This window comes from Heterodontus francisci, chromosome 27 (genome assembly GCF_036365525.1).
Source record: "Heterodontus francisci isolate sHetFra1 chromosome 27, sHetFra1.hap1, whole genome shotgun sequence".
NCBI classification, from domain to species: Eukaryota; Metazoa; Chordata; class Chondrichthyes; order Heterodontiformes; family Heterodontidae; genus Heterodontus; species Heterodontus francisci.
Window position 1 is genome coordinate 62,933,939 of NC_090397.1, and position 24,729 is coordinate 62,958,667.

The 24,729-nt window shown below is 42.7% G+C and overlaps 1 protein-coding gene across 13 annotated transcripts in view; it reads right to left on the reverse strand.

The window, feature by feature from the left end:
* The window catches only part of celf2 (cugbp, Elav-like family member 2), a 567,676-nt gene that overhangs the window by 23,968 nt on the left and 518,979 nt on the right, over nucleotides 1–24,729 (reverse strand). For 11 of the 13 annotated variants that reach the window (XM_068059490.1, XM_068059489.1, XM_068059492.1 and 8 more), the window contains 3 exons: nucleotides 22,738–22,974; nucleotides 14,591–14,654; nucleotides 3,829–3,960 (listed from right to left, as the gene is read on the reverse strand). In XM_068059490.1, coding sequence (XP_067915591.1) covers nucleotides 3,829–3,960; nucleotides 14,591–14,654; nucleotides 22,738–22,974 — 433 coding nt within the window. The remainder of the gene's footprint in view (nucleotides 1–3,828; nucleotides 3,961–14,590; nucleotides 14,655–22,737; nucleotides 22,975–24,729) is intronic. The other 2 variants (XM_068059494.1, XM_068059502.1) reach the window with 1 other exon arrangement.

A 24,729-nucleotide genomic window follows, 5' to 3' on the forward strand; every position in this document is an offset into this window, starting at 1 on the left:
CTATCTGACGTACACCGCAACACTACAAGCAGCGTGCGGGCAAACATTCACTACGCATGCAAGCAAAAGAATGCAGGTATCTCACTAAATCAGTGTTCAACATAGTGTTGAGAAAGTAAGTTAATAAATTAATCTTTTTTAAAGCTTCTTCACATGATTAATAGTAAGATAAAGTTTTAATGCCTTTATTTTTACGAAATTGTCTCACTAGCCCCTGATACAAGGCAAAAATTGTAAAGTGGCCCCCCACGCGAAAAGGTTGGGCACCCCTGGTTTACACAACTTAAGTGTTCATAAAAGACATGACTGAACATCAAATCCCAGATTAGCTCCTTGAATTCAACACCCGAGTGGTGGTAGCAGAGGCCAAGGTAAAATTGGGACCATAGCTATCCTACTTTAAATGCACATTAAATACATTACCTGTATCCTTTGTTAAAGCCTCATTCGAATCTTTTATCTGAAACAATCTTCTTATAAACAGACCTAGTGCTACACCGACTTATCTACAGTTGGCTTCTTTAGATTAGCTTGGGATCACAACACTGATAAACACGGAAGGATTATCACCAGCCTGCAGTGCAGGTCTCTTTGCTTTAAGCAGACTTGAGAACTACAGGATTCAATCAACACAAGACTCCAGTAGCAGGCCTGCCCTGGAAGCTCCCACGTGCTGGAAAGTTTAAGCTTTCATTTTGCACTGAAACCGGTAATGTGGTGATGAATAGCTGGTGGATTATGACTCTTTTTTTTAACAAGTATTAACTATCCACTGGCTCCCTGAAAGCTCAGTGACTACTCTGTGTAGAGCTCCAGGCTCAATGTTGAGCTAATTCTTCCCAACTTGGATGGTGGTAGGGGGCACAAGTTGGCCTCAGTTGCAGGAATGTAAAAGGCCCAGCCAGATTTCCCTGTGCTGACCACCTCATGCCACTGAAAATCCAGATGGATTTTGTACATTGCTCTTCTAGATTGACGTGATGAAACTCTGTTTTTTTTTTAGCATTCACAAGTTTCAGTGCCAACAATGAAGATTTAAATCAATGAGTCAGAGGTGGAAATGCTAGCAACACAGAAGTTAAGTTTGAAGTACAAGATCTCACGATTTGATAAAAGTTCAGGGAAGGTGCAAGAAAATGGGATTGAGTAGATCGTTCCGACGCGGAACGAGACGTGCATTTACATAGCGCCTTTCACGATGTCAGAATATCCCCAAATGCTTTACAGAGAGTGAAATGCCTTTGAAGCCTAGTCACTGTTGTAATGGTGGCAGCCAGTTTGTGCACAGCAAGCTCCCAAAAACAGCAATGTGACTTTTTTTTTAAAGTGATGTTGACTGAGGGATAAATATTGGCCAGGACACTGGGGATAACTTCCCTGCACTTCTTCAAAATAGTGCCATGAGATCTTTTACATTCACCTAAAATAATCGACAAAGGCTATGGTTGAATGTCTTACCTGAAAGACAGCGCAACACTAGATTATTATGCTCAAGTCTCTAGAGTGGGACTTGAGTCCACAATCTGCTGATTCAGAGGCAAGAGTCCTAACACTGAGCCATGGCCGTCTTCTATACTGAAGTATCTATGATAAGAATCAGATAACTAACTTCTTTCTTGCCTGTCTGTGTGGTGATGTAGAAAGTGTACACTAACTTCTAGGATTGCTATAGAAAAGAAAAATCACTCTACACCCACAATGCTAGAATAGGCTGCAATGAAAAAATGATGACATAGAGCAGACTCAACAAGAGTGAGTACAAACATCAAGTTCGCCTGTGACTATTTGGAACATTTTTTGTTCAGATGCAATGGCAGTTTGGATGAGACTTTCCATTGGCCTAGCTCATCTGGTCACTGAAGTCATTACAGAATGCCTCTACCATATTGTGCATTGGGAAATTCGGAGGGTTTGCCCAGGATGAAATGTAACCTGTGAGTTGCCTTTGCATTGGCTGTTATTTTGCATGTGTGAAGCATGAAGGCTAATTTATCAGGACATGCCCAAAGAACCATTAAATTATGCCATTGGCAAATGATCTGATCACTTGTGCAGCGAGATTTAAAACAGTAATTCACTCCAGGCAGAATACTTTGCAGAATACGTGCTAATTTTGGCCAGAAATGCATTAAATAATTTAAAGAAATTTTAATTTTAAAAAAATCATTAAAAAAGATTTGAGCAAATTCATTTTTTTTCCCCAATCCATTTCAGGAACACTATCCCCTGAGCCCAGCCTAAAATTAGCCAGTCTCACACTTCAGAGCTGTACCATTTTGGATACCTGATTTAGACCGGAGTGGTTAAGCACTCCAAAAATAAACAAGACTACTCATTGTGATGTGTTACTGACCCATTTGCACTCATGCTTAAGACACTGTAACTCTTGTGTAACTCCAGAGAGCTATGAATTTTTCACACTCATGATTGAACATTGGAAACATACACTCATCAATGTGACATTCTACATTTAACTCATCCCTTCCCTGACAATGGGAAACAGCCTATTACAGTTAATTGAATGTTAGAACACAAAGAAATATATTTTGAGACCCATCGAGTGTTTATCTCGAAGAACTTTCTGGCCACATTGAAAGCATCAAGTTAAAACAATGAGAATGTGGACATATAAGTGTGAGGAATTAAAAGTGATTAAAGTCTCATTCAATCTTGTCCAGCAGAGTTCATCTTTCAGGAACCTTCCTTCACTGGGCCTTAAGAGGTGTGATTTGGGGAATGTAGCCTAGTTAGGGTGTTGCTATGGAAGGACAAAGCACTTTGACAAGGTGAACACAGTGATTTTAGTGGGACTCAGTCTGGATTCATAGTGAACTGAACCCCTTCTTTGGCTCAAAGACTGCTTCCTCATCTGTCGTTACAACAATGTAACGATCCAGGACCACAACACGTGCTATCTGAGTTTGTAGTCTGGAGATAAAATGTTGGGCTTTGATGTTCAGATCTGATCCAGATCCAACAGAATCAGCAGAACACATGGGAAAATATTCATGCCAAAAAAGGGCCACCCGTCAGTTGTGATACAATCCTGAACCATCAGGAAACCAGCGTGTGCTGCCAGAGTGTTTGAATGTTGCAACTTTGCCCAGTGGACACGTGCCCACCTAAATCAAACTCCTCTAACATAAAACACGATCAGATTGCAGTATGGGTCCGCTAAACACTTTATAGCAAATTTACCACAACTTGAATCAATTAAACCACCCAGGCTCATGTGCCAGCATGACTAAGCATTTGTTTTTGAAAAATATCTGAGTTGTCCATAAAATAATAACACAAAACTGAAGTAAGATTGACATTAAATAAAACAACAGAAGTCTGCTGTCACATGTTGAATGTTTCCGCAGCACAAAGGGAATGATCTAATTTTGATTTTAGATGATACTGGATCAAACCCGCCCTCCCCTCTCCAAACTCCCGATAAGCATCTCTCCCGATTTTCATTATTAAATAAGAATCGGGAGAAATGTATAATGGACACTGATCTGATATCGCCTGTTTTTACATTATTGTCCATCTTTACACTATTCCCAAGTCTGTCACAATGTCCTGACTGGCTTAAATTGCCCACAAACCAATCAGAAAACACTTTCGACACTTCCTGTGTCTTTCTGAGCATATCTCTTACAGAATTCTTGCCAAATCCCAGGCCTGCCTGTCATGTTCAATCCCTCACTATTTCTATGCACAACACATAACGAACTGACATCAGTGAGCAACATTGCAGGAGATCAACATTACTTTTATATAATATATATATATACACACACACATATTTATTTAAAAGTGAACGAGTGAAAATTGGGTTACCTGGACTTGTCAACGCACCGAGTGCGCCTGTGGCCGCGGAGAGTGGGTTGGCGTTTGTGGTCGCTGTGTTCTGAGCTGCTGCCGCAGCTGCTGCCAGAGTTGCTAGGTTTTGTAACTGCAAGGCGTTCATTCCTAAGGGGAACACAGACAACCCCAGCCCACGTTTAGCAGGATTCAATCATTATTGGAAAACACTCTCCTGTTTCTGCAGTCGCTGGATCTCCTTTAACTGGGATAACAGAACAACATTATCCTGACCTCCTCTCAGCCATAAATCAGTGAGTTACCAGTGCTGGCAGCCGTCTCCTTTTAACAAATTGAAACACTGTATGAGCAACATTTCAAGGAGAAAAGCAAACGTTACCAACTGAATGATGGCCCTCAATTAAAAACAGAAAGCATTGGAAATCCGTAATGAAACCACAAACCACTGGAAATTCAAGAGTAGGATGGTCAGTATCTGAAAGAAAATAATTTCTATTTCAGGTATACACCCTTCGTTAGAACCTCGGATCTATAGTCAAAAGGTTAACTTGTTTTTTCAGATGCTGATAGGTCTCCCATAGTTCATTCAGCACTTTTTGTTTTCCTTCCAGGTTTCCAGCACCTGAAGGCTTTTTGTAAATCTCTAATATATAGTTCTGAACATTGGCCAATGTAAAAGCAAAGTGAAAAATGGACCACTTTAACATGCCGAGAGAGAATTTTTCCTTTATTCTGAAGGTTTTATTATATCATGGAAACTACAGTTACAGATGAATCACTGGGATGTGGATAAGTTTAAAAAAAAGGAACCTACATCACACCTTTGAAGCAGTTCACAAAGATCATGGTCTTGAAAACAGCACTGCATTCCAGGCAGCAGAGAGCACAGGGCTCCAGTGTTCTCCTGATGAAAGGTCCCATTTGAACTGCTAACTAGTTTTCCTAGCACTTTCTCTACATACCTGTTACCATTCTGGACTCCCCTGCTCCTTTGTCAAGTCCTGAGGTCTTATTAAAGCTGATTCTGCAGAGTTCTGGGTTCCATAAACACACACATACACACAAACACAGTGACAAGATCCATGACGTCCCTTCCCCATAGGCACTGCTGACCATGTCTGATGTTTTTGGCTTGTTTCCCTTTTTGTTGTTTCTCATTTTTATCCTTTCTCCTTGTTAACCTTTTCTCTCTCTTCCCCCATTGTTACAGATTGACAGAGTCAATATTGTTCTAATGGAGGCAGAGTTTACCCCTACTTCTTACGGAGAGTGTAAGTGCTCCACAATCTGCAGTGATTACAGAGGGAGTTTCCCCACTTGCGAAGGGTACTCCTAATCTGTATCAGAATGAAACTGATTCCTCGTTAACCTGCAGCATAACAGGATTCTTCCATCATTAACCAAGTTGAGTGAGATATTGCAGGATGGTTGGCAGGGCTTGTGAAACTGTAAACCAGCATTAATCAGCACTTTCAGGAGGGGCGGGGGGGGGGGGGGCAAGGTAACAGAAAACAAAAGGGGACAGAAGTTGTCTGTATGAGAGTTAAACACGGACACTGCTCAATGCACCTTCCAAGGGCTTGGGACTGACCTCATTGTGCAGTATGAACATAGGCAGGAAACGCCCAGCTCGTGAATCAAGCCTGCCCACACTCATGATTGCTGGAGCACCATGACCAAATCCTTCCTTCCTCCCTCCCTACCCCAACACCCATTCGCCCCCCCCCCCCCCCCACCAACACTTAAATAATAACTAGGAACACAAGACAATGGGCTAGAAATTGGATCTGAGTGTGCCCGCTTTAGGGCATAAAACAGGTGCAGCATGGCCCAATTTGGGGGACCAATGCTCTGCAGCCCAAGAAAATGTCTAAGCATTGTTCAGGCGATTCTGGCAGATGTAATTTGTTCTCAATCAGGAATGTGACAGTTGACCTGGCAGACTCTGCCAGCAATTGATTATGCCCTTAAACCTGACCACCCACAGGCAAATAATGCAGTAACACTAGTGACTGCCCCTTGTTCGAACAAATGTGTAGTTGCTCATGAAATTCATGTTGTTTTCTTTCTAAGGCTGATTTATTTACTTATGGCTAACGTGGTGAAGCATTAAGCTGATGCATTGTTTGTTTGCTCCAGTGGTTCAGGTGGGTGTTAAAGATCCCATGGCACTATCTAAAAAAAGTTTTACTGCTGCCCTGGCCATAATTCCTCTTTCAATCAAAATTAAACAATTACTCATTTCACTGCTGTTTATGGGATGCTGTTGGTGCAGAACAGCTGCCACCCTGCCTGCTAACAATAGCCACAGCGCTCCAAAAGGTAATTTGTTGTTCATAAAGTGCTTTGAAATGTTTTGACAATGTGATAAGGTGCTTTATAAGTGCCAGAGTCTCTTTTTTATTTTCTCTCTCTTCCAGTGTCCTGTATTAAGTTCTGCCTGAGAGGGAGTGGGGCAACCTCCATTCCCCTGCTCTGCAATGCCTGCATCCAGGCTTGAATAAATTGGGTTGATTACTCGACTGCCCTGCACTGGTGATGTGGTACCACGTTCAGGGAACTGGTGTCTGCCTAATTCTGCTGGCACCAGATAATCATCAATATAAACGAAAACATGCTGTGATGTTTTCAATATAATGTAGTGTAAGCATTTGAATATAAGAAAGTACGAACAAGAAAAGGCCCATTTAGTCCACCAACAACTACAACTTGTATTTACTTATTGCCTTTAAAGGTAGTAAAATATCCCAAGGTGCTTCGCAGGAGCATTATCAAACACAATTTGACACCAAGCCACATAAGGAGATATCAGGACAGGCGACCATCAACTTGGCAAAGAGGTAGGTTTTAAGGAGCATCTGAGAGGGAGAGACAGAAGTGGGCAGTTATAGGGAGGGAATTCCACAGCTTAGGGTCTCGGCAACTGAAGGCATGGCCAATGGTGGAGTAATGAAAATTGGGGATGCGCAAAGAGGCCAGAATTGCAGGACCGCAGAGATCTCAGAGGGTTGTAGGGCTGGAGGAGGCTATAGAGATAGGGAGGGATGAGGTCAGGATGGGATTTGAAAACAAGGACGACAATTGTAAAATTGAGGCATTGTCGGACCAGGAGCTAACTTAGGTCAGTGAGCACAGGGGTGCTGAGTGAACTGGACTTGATGCAAGTTCAGATATGGGCAGAAGAGTTCATTCTAATGTACGATAAACCCCAACTGATCCCTTTTATAGAAACAAGACAAAAAGAGGCCATTTGGCCCATGACATCTGCCAATGTTAGCTCTTCAACCAGAGATATGCATTCTAATTCCATTCTCCTACCTTTCCCCATATTCTTTTACAATCTTCCTTTTTAAATACTTGTCCGACTTCATTTTAAATGATGCTATGAGCCAGCTGTGATAGAAACAAGCTTTCATTGTTCACCCTTTCAAAACGTTCATAAATTTTAAAAATCCCCGTTAGGGCCCCACTTAATAATCTCTTTTCTAATGAAAAAAGACCCAAGTTTTCAATTCTTCCTTCATAACTATAACCCTTTATTCCTAGTATCACTCTAAATGAATGTGCACCACACACTTTCCAAGGCCCCAATATCCTTCCTATTTTGGGGGTACCCAGACCATAATCAATGCCTCAACCGTGGCCAAACCAAGGTTTTGTATAAATTCCACATCCTTGCATAAACTATCCCTTTTTTTCTATTCAAAACCAAGATGAAGCACCAGAATCCACAGTGCAGGGTAGTACAAGTGCTGTGAAGAGCAGGAGAGCGAACAAAACTAATTGGGAAATAGTGGGTGGGTGGTGACAAAGCTGGAATTTCACATGCCTCGAAGCAAGAAGGGAAGAGTAAAGGAGGGAATGAGTTCTGTGGTCCCCTGGCCTCTAGAAAGAATGGGTAGCAGATGATGTAATATGCCTTCATTGTTAAACAATGGTGATGCATGGCACAGAATACAATGTGAAGTACAATGCCCTGATGCTTAAGAGGAACAAGAGAGGTGCAATGATGATAGGTTAGGCAAACCTTAACCATCCATCCTCATGCCTCCACCACCTGGCCTGGTTTTGGGATGGAGACTTTCAGGAGACATATGATCATACGAATTAAAAGCAGGAGTAGGCCTCTTGGCCCCTCAAGCTTTCTCTGCCACTCAATAAGATCATGGCTGATCTGATCGTAACCTCAACTCCACATTCCCGCCTACCCCCGAGAACCTTTCATCCCCTTGCTTATCAAGGATCTATCTACCTCTGCCTTAAAAATATTTAAAGACTCTGCTTCCAACGCCTTTTGAGGAAGAGAGTTCCAAAGACTCACGACACTCAGAGAAAATTTCCCCTCATCTCTGTCTTAAATGGGTGACCCCTTATTTTTAAATAGTGACCCCTAGTTCTCGATTCTTCCACAAGAGGAAACATCCTTTCCACATCCACCCTGTCAAAACCCCTCAGGATCTTATATGTTTCAATCAAGTCAACTCTTACTCTTCTGAACTCCAACAAGTACAAGCCTAGCCTGTCCAACCTTTCCTCATAAGACAACCTGCCCATTCCAGTTATTAGTCGAGTAAACCTTCTCTGGACTGCCTCCAAAACATTTACATCCTTTCATAAATAAGGAGACCAATACTGTATACAGTACACCAGATGTGGTCTCACCAATGCCCTGTTTAACTGAAACCTACTTTTGTATTCAATTCCTCTCACAATAAATCGAATTGAAGTTTCCAAGATTATGAAGGGAATTGATAAAAGTCATCGAGGCAAATTGCTTGCTATGACGAAAGGTATGGTGATTAATATTTAGGAAGTTAGAAGTCAGAAGGGAAATAAAGCTGTTGAATAGGTTACCAGAGAAGAACTTTGAAGTGGGCAGTATAAATGGGTTCAAGTGACATTTAGTTATGTGTCTAGAGGGATACAATGAGAAGGTGGGATTGATCTGTGAAAAAGGAATGGGTTTATTGACCTAATGGCCATTTCTTGTTCCTAAACTTTCTTAATAGTCCTCCCTGGCCCGACGTAGCTCTCTGTTCCACCGGCTTATCACCTCATTTGAATACATAATCCAAAATTATATTAACTATGCTAATTTAGAAATATACTTGCCACCTTCATTTACAATTTGGCACTATGAATGTTGCAAATATTAGTAAATAGTTATTGCCTCCTTATATAAATATTTGCTCAGCATTTGGGTTCCAATATGGTATAATTTAGAATGACTGAGCAGTCTTGCTCTCTTGTCAAGAAGTCAGGTGTCAGAGGCCCAACATGTTGTAGGAACCAGGATTCACAACAAACTGATTGACCATTAGGATAACAACTAGCAAAGGAGGTTGGTGGGGGGGGAGGGGCGGATTTGATAAAGGTGTACAAGATTATGACAGGTTTAGATAAAGTAGACAAAGAAAAGCTGTTCCCATTAGCTGATGGTGCAAGGACTAGATTTAAGGTTTTCAGATACAGAGGGAACGTGAAGAAGAACTTTTTTTACACAGCAAGTGGTAATGACCTGGAACTTGTTGCCCATGAAGGCAGTGGAAGCAGAGACGATGATTGATTTCAAAAGGAAATTGGATGAGCACTCGAGGGAAATAAACTTGCAGGGCTACAGGGATAGAGTGAGAGAACGGGACTGACTGGATTGTTTTGCAGAGAGCAGGGATGGACTCAATGGGCTGAATGGCCTTCTTCTGTACTGTAATGACTCGCATTTATGTTGTGCACTTTGCATATAGGTATATAGCAGACCGTCACCAAATGAGGAAGTGATAGAAATATTTGTGATGCAAATTTGCAGATATTAGGAGACTGAAGGCACTACCACCAATGGTGGGGTGTAGGGAGGTGGATACAGAAAAGGATGCAGAGAGTTTGGTAGGGCATGGAAGGTTGGAGGAGGCTTTGGAGATAGGGTGGGTGAAGCCAAGGAGGGATTTAAGGTGAGACCATGGAAGAGAGTGCTGTGCAATAATACAAGAACTCTATGAAACACAGGATCTCAGCTCCAGCTGAAGGCATGGTGGACAACTGCACTCGCTGGTGTGATAGTGAACTATGAAGGACAGGAAATTCCCAGGCTCAATGCTGAGTGTAACAATCGGCCCTGCTGTTCCTGAGGACAGGAGTGGAAAAAAGTCCAAGAGTTTGCATTCACCACTCAACCTGTTGGAAGGCTCATGTAAGAACCAGGTCTTCCTCCCATGATTTAAAAATATAACCGACCAACACTCACAGCTGCGGACAGCCACACAAGTGAGCTGTTAATAATTAGTATGAACCAGCACCTTCAGGAGAATTTATTTAAACCTGACTGCTTACAATTAATACCAAGCACAGGTTTGTTTTTGCCAAATTTAAAATTCTGCTCTATTTCTTCTCTAAGCTCAGTATGAAAATCCCACTAAGCCAAATATTCTTACCTGAAACTTTTGATTTTATTTACAATGATAAGACCATGTAAATTTAATTTAATGTTCACCTTAGATAATTTCTTACTGTGCACGATGATTAGCATAAATCTACATATCAATAAGTGGGAACAGATGTCAGATGTTAGAAGTGGCTGCCAATCACCAACAGTTAAAAAGTGACAGATGGATGATTCTCATTGGGCCTATTACAGTGTCCACGCCAGAGATTCGTGATGTGACTCAGGCCTCAGATGTGCCAGGATGAGAATGCACGATTCACAATCAGATACCCAACCAACTTCACAAAAGCGAGATTTCTGGTTTCCGTCACTAAACATACTTAAATCCCCTCACCGTCTCGCTCAAAACCCTGACGATCCAGAACAAGGGGGCATAACCTCAAATTTAGAGCAAGGCAGTTCAGGGGTGATGACAGGAAACACTTAATCACACAAAGGGTAGTGGAAACCTGGAACTTTCTCCCCCAAAATGGGAGAGGAGATGGTGGCGTAGTGATAATGTGACTGAGTTAGTAATCCAGAGGCCCAGGCTATGACCTTGGTGACAAGGGTTCAAATCCCATCACAGCAGCTGGTGGAATTTAAATTGTGGGGCGGCACAGTGGCTAGCACCGCAGCGTCACAGCTCCAGGGACCCGGGTTCGATTCTGGGTACTGCCTGTGTGGAGTTTGCAAGTTCTCCCTGTGACCGCGTGGGTTTTCGGCGGGTGCTCCGGTTTCCTCCCACAGCCAAAGACTTGCAGGTTGATAGGTAAATTGGCTGTTGTAAATTGCCCCTAGTGTAGGTAGGTGGTAGGGAATATGTGATTACTGCAGGGTTAGTATAAATGGGTGGTTGTTGGTCGGCACAGACTCGGTGAGCCGAAGGGCCTGTTTCAGTGCTGTATCTCTAAATAAAAAATAAAATAAATAAAATGTTGTTGAGGCTGGGGCTTAAATGAAAGATTCAAAACAGAGGTTGATTTTTGTTAGGTAAGGATAGTAAGGAATACAGAACCAAGATGGGTAGATGGAATTAAGATACAGATTGGTAATGATCTAACTAAATGGTAGCACAAGCTGGAGTGGCTGAATGGTAGAATCCTGTTTTTTGTTCCTAAACAGTGGGTTATTCAACCATGACAAAGGGACAATAATATCAAACCTTTAAAATAACCCAATGACTCCAGATTAAAAACAGGGTGGAGGCAGCAAAGATCTTTTAATAAGCCATAAATCCATCTGAAGTCCTTCTCATAGTGTGGAAAAAATAGACGCATTTATACAATGCCTTTCATAACCACAGGATGCCTCAAAGTCCTTTTACAGCTAATAAAGTACACTTGAAGTATAGTCACTGCTGTAATTTAAGAAATCTGATTTTGTGATGTTGATTGAGGGATAAACATTGGCCAGGACACCGGGGAGAACTCCCTGCTCCCCTTTGAAATAATGCCATGGGATCTTGTACCTCCACCTGAGAGGGTAGACAGGGCTCGGTTTAATGTCTCCTCCAAAACACAGCACACCCTCAGTACTGCACCGGAGTGTTAGCCTAGATTTCTGTGCTCAAGCACAAGATGAGCCTTTAGTTCATAAATGCTCTCAGGTGAAATACTATCAATAAACGGTTACTGCAGATCTAAGGCAATTAAGTTTCCTCAATGGCTTTAATTTACATGGTAAAGACTGCGGCAATGGTTTAATGTCTGTGTGGGTCATGCCACACTTTTCAGGCTTTTGTTTCCATGTTTGGAATTCTACGGCTTAAATTGGAGTTCGATTCAGTAAAATGTTCTGATACGCCTGCTAATTTGGGAATGCCATTGACAAGGAGTGCTGTGAGCAGCCATACCCGACGAGCACCGTGAAGCACCATCATGGTAATTATCAGTACGCAGCACTGTGTCTGAAAAGTAGCAGGCTATAGTCGTGCACCCTTCCAGCTACGCTGGTTCATTAGCAACTGCAACTGATAATGTCTTCAGAGGAGCAGCAAGCAATAAAGGAGCAACCAAGATATCAAAAGGCACTACAACGAGGATTATCCCTCAAACTGGACCAGGCCTCCTGCGGCACTGTGGTAATCAGTCTGGTCGGCCGATATCCAGGAACAAAACCCTGCCAACACCCCCACCTGTGTCGGTACTGATAAGCATTTTGTGCATGACGTTCCACTGGGAAAAACAGAGATATTTCAGAGGTTCACCTTTATTGCAAGGGGTTTTCAGTATAAGGGTAACAAAGTCTTGCTGCAATTGTATAGGGCTTTGGGGAGACCACACCTGGAGTACTGTGCAATGTTCCCTCTAAGCTGTGCAGCAATCAGGAATGTGCTGCGCAGGTAACAAACAGGCCGCGCACAAGCAATACTCCCTTTAAGATGCGCGCATGAGGGGCCGTGTAGCAATCTTAAAGGGACCGCACAGTGCAACATGTAGGCTGTGCAGAGCAAACAGAAATTAGAGGGAACATTGTGTACAGTTTTGGTCCTGAGGAAGGAGATACTTGCCTGAGCGGCAAGTGGACTGATTCCTGGAATGAGGGTGTTGTCCTAAGAGGAGAGATGGAAGTGAATGGGCCTACACACTCTGGCATTCAGAAGAATGAGAAGTGATCTCAATGAAATGCATATAATGTTTAGATAGTTTGACAGAGTAAATGCCAAGAGTCCAGAACTAGGGATCATTATCTCAGAATAAGGGGTCAGCCATTTAGGACTAAGATCAGGAGAAATTTCTTCACTCAGAGGGTGGTGAATCTTTGGAATTCTCTACCCCAGAGAGCTGTGGATGCTCAGTTGTTGAGTATATTCACGACAGAGTTCGATAGATCTTTGGACACCAAGTGAATAAAAGGATATGTGGATAGGGAGGGAAAGTGGAGCTGAGGGAGAAGATCAGCCGTGATTTCATTGAATGGTGGGCAGTCTCGAGGGGCAGTATGGCCTACTCCAGCTCCTGTTCTTACACTGAGGTGCACTAAATGCTGACGGAATCTCAAGCAGATAGCCACATCAACAACAGCTAACGAATGTGTGTGCGTGCACAGGATGAATGGTGTATCTAATACAAACCGTCTGGGAGGGAAATTACTTGTGATCACAAAAAAATAGGCAAGGTGTGTGAAATGTCAGTCTTTACTCCAGTTGTAAAAGCATAAAAGTATTTAAATGATTACGACAGCAAGAAATCTGCTCAATACTACCTACTCGGGGCCGTGTACCTTTGGCAACCAGAACTCCCTTGGTATTGCACCCTAAAAGAGGGATTCCTACCTTTGGGGAAAAAAGAACTCCTTGCCCCTGCAAGCACACTTCATCAATCCATTCACATAAATGAACAGTCCAGGTCCATCAATCTGCACCCTCACCAAGGTTACTTCTGTGACATGCTCCATTGTTGACCCCCTCTTACTTATCAAATCCCTTAAGTGACTTGAGCATGCCCATAGTTAACCCACTAAAAAAAAGCAAAATACTGCAGATTCTGGAAATCTGGAATAAAAAACAGAAAGTGCTGGAAATACTCAGCAGGTCAGGCAGCATCTGTAGAGAGAGAAGCAGAGTTAACGTTTCAGGTCAGTGACTTTTCATTGCCCAGGTTACTCATAGAACAGTTACTCGGAGTTCCGATGAAAGGTCACTGACCTGAAACGTTAACTCTGCTTCTCTCTCCACAGATGCTGCCAGACCTGCTGAGTATTTCCAGCAATTTCTGTTTTTATTCCATACTTAACCCATACGGATTCATTTTTAAGCTGATTTCTCGGTGATACAGGACAGCAATCATTAACAAAATCGCAAAAGTGAGTTCACTCACCATTCCAGAATTTAAGACCTCTGCATTTTTGGACCAGGCAGTCTACTTTTTAAAAAAAAAAGTCTATTTTGCTTCTGCTTTGCTTTTGTGTCTTATGGTACGGAGGTGGTAGTTACTAATGTTACTGAGGTATTCAGTGAATCGATGACAGTAACAAAGCAAACTTCAGATCTCAAGCCCCTCATCACATCCCTCATCTACTGCTTGGCTGATTCTGGTCTTAGATAAAGATATCAAGTATAACAAAGTTAGATTTGGATCCAGCTCTCCAGAACACTTAATGTTGCATTGGTGTTGCAGCCATTGGAAATGTGACTGGTTTTTAACCAGTGGATGCAGTGTGCTGCCATTTTGTTTTGGCCATGTGCACAGTTGCCACCACAATGCAAGTTGCTACAATAGCAGCAACCTTGTGTACTGTGAAACTGTGTCCAAGAGATGTGATTCAGTAACATAAACATCAAAATAAGAAAGTGTGCGACTAGCTGAATATTCACTTCCTACAGGACAAATGGAAAGTGGAATTGGTTTGACTCACCTGCCATCTGTTGAATGCCACTGAAAGCGCCCAGGTTACTCGTAGAGGTCGCCTGCTGCAAGAGCTGTGATTAAATAAAATAATCCCATTGTAATATCAAAATTTAAGCTCTCAAAGTTTTAAAATTCTGTTCAGAAGCTTATTCTCCAGTCTCTTGCTGATATACTGAATGTTCCCACCAGTGTTGTGCATAAATCCATATTAATGTCTAATCCTTATCAAGGCCAGGTAAGATAAAGATTCAAGAACATTGTTGTGCTAAAAACAATTAATCAGTTTAACACTTCAAAAACCATGATCCACTTAAAGCAACATACCGTCACTAATTATAACTCTCCACTAATCAAGTGGGTACATTCAACCAGACTGTGTCAATCAAAGCTGATTTATACATTGCATGTTAAACCTTTATCACCTCGCTTCTGGTTTTTGAGGAATGTGAAGTGGATCTCAAGCTGATTATAAAGGGCTATGGATTTTTTTCAATAAAGTTAACTTGGAGATGAGACAGGTCCAGGGTCAAGAGCGCTGTAAGCATTGTGATAGCAGCTGTTATGTCAAGAAAGAATAAGTGATTCTGAAGATAAAATAAAAACAAGAAATGCTGGAACCACTCAGCAGGTCTGGCAGCATCTGTGGAAAGAGAAGCAGAGTTAACGTTTCGGGTCAGTGACCCGATGAAGGGTCACTGACCCGAAAAGTTAACTCTGCTTCTCTTTCCACAGATGCTGCCAGACCTGCTGAGTGGTTCCAGCATTTCTTGTTTTTATTTCATATTTCCAGCATGTGCAGTATTTTGCTTTTATTTTAGTGATTCTGAACAGCCAGGTTGTTCCATATTATGGTGTGCTGGCCCACACAGCAGTGGGACATGGGGACTGGCGCCTGCAATATTTTTCGTCACTCTGCACCAAACAGGATGCCAAATTTCAAGACCAGGCAGTGCCTCATGGAGACGGTCACTCTCACTTCACAAAATTAGGGTGGAGCGGTGGGGGGTACTGGTGGGTGTAAAGCTGGATGTTGCTCTGACCCAGTCAGTTTCCTGCTTGGGCCTGTTAGGTTGACTTTACTCAAGACTGAGCAGCTGAATAAATGTGTTATTTTAAACTGTAATGAAGTTACTCCTTTTTCACAACGCCAAATTGCAAAGAACAAGTTTACATGAGGACATTACTGGATTTTTCTCATTTTGGGCATGGGACAGAGGTTGCATAGAGAAAAATGAGCCTAGTGAGTACTTACATGCACCTGTATGTATATATTTACAGTCATTTGACATGTATTGAGGTGTCACACAGATATACATTCAAACCTCGCCCTCCCCTCCCCCCCCCCACACAAACAAACACACACACACACGTGTCTGCAATGAGGCACCACAAAAATAAATGCTGTGATTGAAAGCCTGAGTTTCGTTTAAAGTGATTTCCATCTTGGAAAGATGGGCTTGACAACGAGTCCTCCTTTAAATCCCACAGTGAGCCTTGCAGCTGTGTAAACACAACACAATGAACAACTTGACATGAAATGAAGCAAAATGGCGTCATGTGGAGTGACTCCATTTTGTTATTGGACTAAGCTGTGGGGTGCTGGTGGTGTCAGGACATTTCCAGCGTGTTGCCATGACGTTGGGGGATACTGCCAGGCAGCAGATGTTGCTGCAGTACTGTCAGCAGGGAGGGGAGGCTCATTTCACCACAGACTTCTACGGAACAGACGGGATTGTTACTGGAATGATCATGTCAGAAGCAGCTCAGGCTTCAGCTTCAGATCAGGCACCTGCCATTGAGGCTGTTTGATTCATGGTTGCACGAGCACAGCTGGCAATCCAGTCTGTGGGTCTTCGGGGGAGGAGGGAAGGATCAGAGAAAGAGGGAGGTAAAATATGAGGGTAACGCAGGGCGGGGGATGTGGCTGGGAGCAAAGGAACAGGATTCCTCCAGTCACTGTTTGAGCTTGTCTGAGGAGCACTGTTAATGATGACCGACACAACACACACACCCAAGGTGATAGCATGCGCGGTACACTGGTGTTTAACCTGAAGGGGCAGTGGATCCATTTTAAAAAGAATATAAAGACCCAGCATATACCTGATACCACTGACAACAGTGTGATTTTCTCCAATTACACGTCAGCATCCAGTCCAACATCTGCGTGCACAACACTTCCCAGAGGCAGGTTTTAAAACCAGCATCACTAATAGCACAAATTCACAGTCCTCACAGTGGGATGGGTATATTTTCACCTGGCTGCTTAATGTGAACTCAAATAAACCATTCTCGGTATACACTGGGGGCACTGGTTTTATCCTCATTCCTTCATATTAGCACACAGAGGAAAATATACTGGCATATCTACCTGAAATGTGAAAGAGTTATAGGCATGGCTAAACCAATTAACACAAGGTTTCTTGTCCCTGAATCAGGTAAATGGGAAAAATCTTATCATTTTGAATCAGTGTTTAAACAGTAGAATCACAGTTAAAATGTGAGTAATAGGACCCACAGAACATCATTTGAAGAAACAGGTTCAGCTGTCTTTTATCATTTTAAATACATTTTCATTAGTGTGACTCACTTTGACCACTCCCACAACTCCCCTCACAATAATGTGCCCTTATTAAAACACAGTGGCTTCCAATACATAGAAGGTCCCACTGTGTTTAGGGCTCATCAGTTCGAGTTTTTTTCCCCCAATTTTCACTCTTCCCATATATTCTCTGTACAGCTGAGAAACACTGAACACTATGAATACATTTTACTTTCACAGCTCAGTGAGATGGAAAGATTCTCTGCCATATTTCAAAAAGAAAGAGGACTTGCATTAAGATGGTGCCTTTCATGGTCTTATGACACCCCTCGGTACTTTACAGCCAACGAAGTACTTTCAAATTGTAGAATCTGTTGTATTGCAGAGAAACAAGGCAGCCAATACCGTCACAGCAAGATCCTACAAGTGAAATTCGGATAAATGATCAGATAATCTGCTTTTAGTGATGTTGGTTGAGGGATAAATATTGCTCGGAACACCAGGTGAATCCCCTCCACTCTCTTTGAATGCCACAAGATCATTTAAATCCACCTGAGAGGGGAGACGGGACCTTGGTTTCACATTCCATCTGAAAGGCACAGTCCATTATTATTACTAGCAGCGCTTGGCAGAACTAAGAAGGTTTTCCACCTTTTCTTTACCAAGGAAGTGGCTAGAATGTGGAACTTGCTACCAGATGGAGTAGTTGGGGCAAGAAGCATTGATGCATTCAAGGGGAAGCTAGATAAGTACATGAAGGAGGGTGGGAGTAGATTTATGTGGAGCATAAACCAACCGGGTTTAATGACCTGTTTCTGTGCTGTAAATATAATTCACATTTTTTTCCCCAATTTTCACCCCTCTTTCCAAGTTGTCTGCTAAAGGTCCTAACTCCTGCTGGGGTCCAGTTCCAGAGCTGCTGGCTGTCTTATGCTACTGCACCCAAGTGGCAATTTACCGTGGAGTGGCAGATAGGGAATTGCGGACGAGCCTTATCGTTGCGTTTACATATGTACACTTCCCAACAGAAGTCACTGGATCGCGGACAAGAGCGTGAATGCTGTCTGATTTGCCCTCTTCCCATGTTCATTTGTCGACCCTAACTGGTGCCCAGGTGGGAACTGTAGACACCTCAGCACAGAAGAGCACGTCAGTGCATGTTGTCTGTGATGGTGATACCTGCACACCAGATATAATTACTATTATTGCCCTGCTCTTTCCTCTAATATTTTTCTGCAGGTGGTCATCTAATTCCTCTTAATTACAACTATGGGGAAAAAGCGTGAAGAGTGGGACTAATTGATTAACTCTTTCAAAGAGCTGGTACAGGCACAATGGGCCAAATGGCCTCCTTCTGTGCTGTGGAGTTCTATAAACATCGTGGTTGACTTGGCTTTAATGGTGGTAATGATATCCTAATAACCATTTGTAGATGTACAACGGGACCTGGGAGTCCTTGTCAATAACTCACTGAAAGCTAACATGCAAGTGCAGCAAGCAATTAAGGTGGCTGTTAGCCTTTATCGTAAGAGGATTTGAGTACAGGAGTAGTGAAGTCTTGCCTCAATTGTATAGAACCATAGTTAGACCAAACCTGGAGTACTGTGTGCAGTTTTGGTCCCCTTACCTTAGGAAGGATATTATTGCCATAAAGGGAGTGCAACAAAGGTTCACCAGACTTGTTCCCAGGATGGTGGGACTGTCCTATGAAGAGAGATTGGGGAAACCAGGTCTGTATTCTCTAGAGTTTCAAAGAATGAGAGGTGATCTCATTGAAACCTACAAGGGATAGACAGGGTAGATGCAGCTAAGAGATTTCACCTGGTTGTGGAGTCTAGAACCAGGGAACACAATTTCAAAATAAGGGGGAAGCCACTTAGGACAGAGATGAAGAGAAATTTCTTTACTCAGAGGGTTGTGAATCTTTGGAATTCTTTACCCCAGAGGGCTGTGGAAGCTCAATCATTGAGTATGTTTAAAGCAGAGATTGACAGATTTCTAAATACAAATGACATAAGGGGATATCAGGTTAGTTTGGGATAAAGGCATTGAAGTGGATGATCAGCCATGATCATATTGAATAGTGGGGCAGGCTTGATGGGCTGAATGGCAACTCATGCTCCTATGCATGAAAAAAAATCTTCTATACCCTCCCTTTATGCTTCTAGCACTAACTCAAACCATGTTACTGATTCACCAGCCAGAGAAAATAATCCTTCTCTCTTTGTCCTCACAAGTAACTCTAGATCACTCCTTTCAGGTTCAGCTAACTCTGCACCAACACAGCTGAAGGCCGGAACTTTCTTTGACTTTACTGGTCAGTAGCAGGCTGGTACATTAACCCAGAGACAACTGTGAGGCTATGGGGATGTTTTCATTCTGAAGTGTTCTTGCCTGACACCTCACCACAGGTTCTGTGTTTACTGCATTCAAGGTGTATTTATAGGCTGCTCCACACCAAGAAAAATAAAACCTTCCTTCGGACTTCTCAAACATTAATAACGTGCAATTCAGTTTTTATACACTGAAAATGTTGTTTCCACACAAAAGTAAAACATAAATGACAGGCAATTTTCCCCTAATGCTGTTATAATCCCATCCATTTACGCCCAAATTGGATATATAGATTAGCAACAGCAGCCGATGGGACACACCAGATTCCAGGCTAGTACACAGACTGGCAGCTCCAACAATCATATTGTATGCAAGCCAAGAGGACTGAGTGTGTTTTGAGGCTGAACAATTAAGCAGAGAATAACTAGAGCTGGGGCTTTTTTCTCTACAAAAGAGAAGGTTGAAGGGTAACTTGATAGAGGTATTTAAGATTACAAAGGGGTTTGATGGGGTAGACGTAGAGAAGTTGTTTCTACTTGTGGGGGAGACCAAAACTAGGCGCCATAAATATAAGACGGTCAATAATTAATCCAATAAGGAATTCAGGAGAAATTTCTTTACCCAGAGAGTGGTTAGAATGTAGAACTTGCTAACACATGGAGTAGTTGAGATGAATAGCATATCTGCATTTAAGGGGATGCTAGTTAGGTACATGAGGGAGAAAGGAATAGGTTATGCTGTTAGAGAAAAAGGGGTGGGAGGCTGCTTTGTGGAGCATAAACATTGGCATGGACCAGTTGAGCTAAATGGTCTGTATGTGTGCCGTACGTTCTTTTAAATGGCTGGATTTGAATATGAAGATTAAAATCTAATCTGGGCTCCAGAGGAATCCGATAGTAAACTTCGAGATGTGTCTAATCATCACTCCAACCCTGAGATTAGATTACTGCCTTGAAGTGAATGCAGCGTGTTTTTCTTTAACATATATAGTATTCCGTTTACAGGCAGTTTGATTCAGTTCTTGGACTGTTTCAGTGCTGGGAGAAGCTATTTCTAGGCAAGTGACTGAATGGTAATTTGCAGCTAACTACTGGACAATATCTGAAATAGGAAATCATTATCGTTGTGGAAAATAAATGAGTTAAAGCAAATCAGGTTCTCTAAGAACATTCAGGAAAGCTTTAGCGAATCCAAAGGAAAATGTTTGCAGGGCTATGGGGAAAGGGCAGGGTGTGTGGGACTAATTGGATAGCTCTTTCAAAGAGCCAGCACATGCACAATAAGCCAATTGGCCGCCTCCTGTGCTGTAATGGTTCTACGATTTCTGCTTGAAATCCAAGCAACAGCTGCAGCCGCTTGGGCAAGCGCCCCGCGGACTCCAGTGTGGAAGCAGCTGCAGTTCCTCAGGAGGCAGCCGTCCTACCTCATTTACATTTGAGCACTGCTGCTGCTATGCTATAAAATAGCCTGCATAGAGGAACACCACTGTTCCGAGCCCGAATGAAGACAATTGGGTAATTCTCCCGTCAATTACGCCTGGAGACCGCACTGCTGTAAGTGATTGGGAATGATTTTATGCACATCATTTGTGCTAATTAACTATCCTCCACTCACTGCATTTTACTGGAGAAATCATCCTGCTTTAATTGGGAGATTTTCAGTCATGAATTCTGTTTGCTGTAGTTCAGAGAGATTCTTTTCAATTAGATTCCGAAGACTGTTTTTTCCATGATGCGCTTCTTAAACAGACTCTGTTGAGTAAGTAAACTGTGCTTGCTGCGAGTCCTGCTGTTGGTCCCTGTGCACTTCCCCACCATCACCCACCTACCCCCCTCTCCTCCTCCAGCTCCTTGGCTGACACAGTATCAACAGAGACTTGCATTCATCAAACTTCTTTCACATTCTCAGGACAGCCCAAAGCACTTTGCCACCAATGAATTACTTTTAAAGGGCAGTCACGATTGGTACATAGTCAAGTAGTAGCCAACTTCTACACAGCAAGCTTCCACACACAGCAACAACTGGTTAATCTGTTTCCGTAGCTTTGGGATAAAAGTCAACCAGGACAATTTCCCTGCTCTTTTTCAAATAGCACCATGGGATTAATTTCACATTCACCTAAGCAGACTGACTCAGTTTAGCATCTCATTCAAGAGATGGTACCTATGACAAAGCAGAACTCCCTCAGTATTGCGCTGGTGTGTCACCCATATTAGATGCTCAAATCCTATGGTGAGGCTTGTACCCACACAGTCTTCTGTCTCAGGGCTGCGGTGCTATCTCTGTAGTACCACCTTGCAAAAATCCATCAAACTTTTTGGAGTAATTATCATCAAGGCCACAACAAGAACTCTTAAATAAATGGGATGGTTTGGCTCAGCTCAGTTGCTTGCAGGACCTAAAATAAGCTATTAGTGATGATAAGAAGCCCTGTTACAGATTAGGATTGATGCCACAATCAAGGTCCTATTCACCAGTGAGCAGAGTTACTAAAGGAGCAAAAAGTGGGGCTCATCAATTTGCATGCGTCAGCTGTGGCTCAGTGGTAACAGTCTAATCTTGGAGCTTGAAGGTTGTGGGTTCAAGCCCCACTCGAGAGACTCGAGCGCATAACCTAGGCTGACACTTCAGTGCAACACTGAGGGAGCTCTGCACTGTCGGAGATGCCATCTTTCAGGTGAGACGTTTAAACGAGGTCTTGTATGTTCTCTCAGATGGAATATCCCACAGCACTATTTTGAATAAGAGCTGAGGAGTTCTCCAGGTGTCCGGCTAATATTTATCTCTCAACCAATACTTAAAAGCTGATTATCTGGCCATTATCGTATTGCTGTTTGTAGGATCTTGCTGTGCACAAATCAAAAAAGTGACCACACTTCAAAAAGTACTTCATTGGCTGTAACATCCTGAAGTCATGAAAGGTGCTATAATAATGCAAGTTTTTGAAGGGATGCATTGCTGGGAAGTTCCGAACGCTTTATGCATGTGGATTTGACTGCGTCATGGAGCTGCCGTTGGAATCCAGAACAACTGGATTACTGGGAATACAAGCTAGAGGGTAGAAACCAAACAGTGAACTGTCGTGCTGATAAAGTTAAGAGTGCTCAATGTAAACCAAATGGAATGTGTGAGGCTCGTTGATAATATTCAACATTTTCCCAACTGTACAGAGGGTATTAGTCTTCTCCGCCCTTCCCTGAAGGAAATTAAATCACTGACATCCAATTCACACCCCAACTTATGCTGCATCAAGAAAGAAAGAAATAAAAAAAAAGACTGACTGTATGCATGTTTTGGGGTACGAAAACTTCTTTTGTTCCAATTTCGCCACTGTTCTTGGTTCCCCAATGACCACTTACAGCCAGGTACTGTGGTCCCAGGGCACCCAGGCCAGTGAGGTTTCCCCAGGTCGCTGTGTTGAGCTGTTGCATCTGCTGGGCCAATTGCTGCTGCAGGCGCCTCTGCTCCTTGTCCTTCTGAGTGTCAGCAAACTTCACCACAATTGGTGATGAGCAACCCTGTCGCAGACAGAGACACATGGTTAGAATTGAGTTCTGAGTCAAGAGGTCAAGTCTGAATGTATTGCCCATTTCCCTCTACTTTTTAAAAAATGTTTTTACCCCCTCTGATTTTCTCGCCACCATCTCTTCTGAAGACGCTAACTCCGGCATGGACTCAATGGGCCAAATGGCCTCCTTTTGCGCTATAATGACTTTATGGCTCCTCGCAGGGGTACAATTCCATAGCCATTGGCCAGCTTTTGCTACCTGGCCCCCAAGATTTTCCATCTTTCATGCGTGAGGTTAGGCAATAAGAGTCAACAGGCTTTTTGGCCGTGAGCTCCATCACCTGACGTCCAAGCATCAGCACTTTTCAACAGAAGTCAATGGATAGCAATCAGGAGCAGGAAGCCTGGTCAACCGTCACCCCCTATTCAATCCATTTTTTTAAAAAACCATTTCAACACAGAAAGTCTGCTAAAAATTACACAGCACAAAAAGGTTTAATTTTCTCTTCCTCAGCCTCTGTTGCATGAAACTTCTTATTAACAAGACACATTTGCCTTTCAGATCAGATTAGAAAGATAATGAGTAAGAATTCTAATACATACCCTCTAAGAGAGACGAAGGATGTCAAATCGAATCTCGGAAATGGGTAAAGGTCTGTTTACTCTTTTTTTTTAAATGCTGCTCTGCTCAAACCCTTTGCAACTCCACCTTGAAACAGAGCTTACTGCAATATTTAGCTGACGTTGTCAATCGCAGAATTCCCACCCCCTGAAAAATGACTGGATCAATGGGGTTTGAGGCCAGTCACAGATTCAGCCCATTTCACCAGTGGAAGAAGTCTCAGTCAAATCCTTTTCCTCTCACTTTCTGAAAGCTCTTAATCCTAGCAAATCTATTAATTTCTAATCATTTAAAAAGAAAGCCATTACACAATGTCTACAAGGTTATTGATTTTAAACAATCCTACATTTTTCTGGTACCCTCACAGTGTTAAACAGTACTAAGTTACAACTCCCCCAAGATCCCCTCCTTTATTACACTCAAATGGCCATTTTGTTATGTACGATCCCAGTGAGCAATGACATCTTATTTGACCATGGGGTTCATCCCAAACCTGTCCTCACCCCGATATACATACACACGTTTCCCTGCAGGGATAAAAGGATAATTGTCAGCTCACGTCTCTGTGACTGATTGTAACAGCACATCAGCTGAAAGATCCCACAACAAAAGCTGGACCTTTCTACCTGCACATCTAAAAAGAGCACTTTTACATCTGTGGAGGAGTGCAGCTGACCTCAGACATGCAGAGTCTAGATATTGGCTGCTCTCCTTAGTGTAAAGGGTTTGATATGTAGGGAATGGACAACATCACATCCCTTATCAGAACCCAGAAGCAATTGGCACCTGACAATGTGCAAAAAAACGCAAGGGCATTGATTGGATAGAGAGATCACTTTTCCAAAACAGGAACCATTTTTTCAAGGTAATGTGTAAGATCCTCAACAAGACAGCATGGGTTAGAAGTTGGTCCTTGTTGAGCATGATTTTCAGGCCAATGCCCTTTGCTGTCAATCACAGCACTCCCACCCTCTGAAAAATGACTGGAGCAAGGGATTCGAGGTGAGCCTGTGTTTCAAGTGCTGCCATAGGTGGCTTTCAGTCATTCTGGGTATCTGCCTAAAACAGGCATTAGCTACTTTTTAAATATAAATTAGAGGCATAATATCTATTGAAGGACCCAAGTAAGGGTAGTGACCTGAC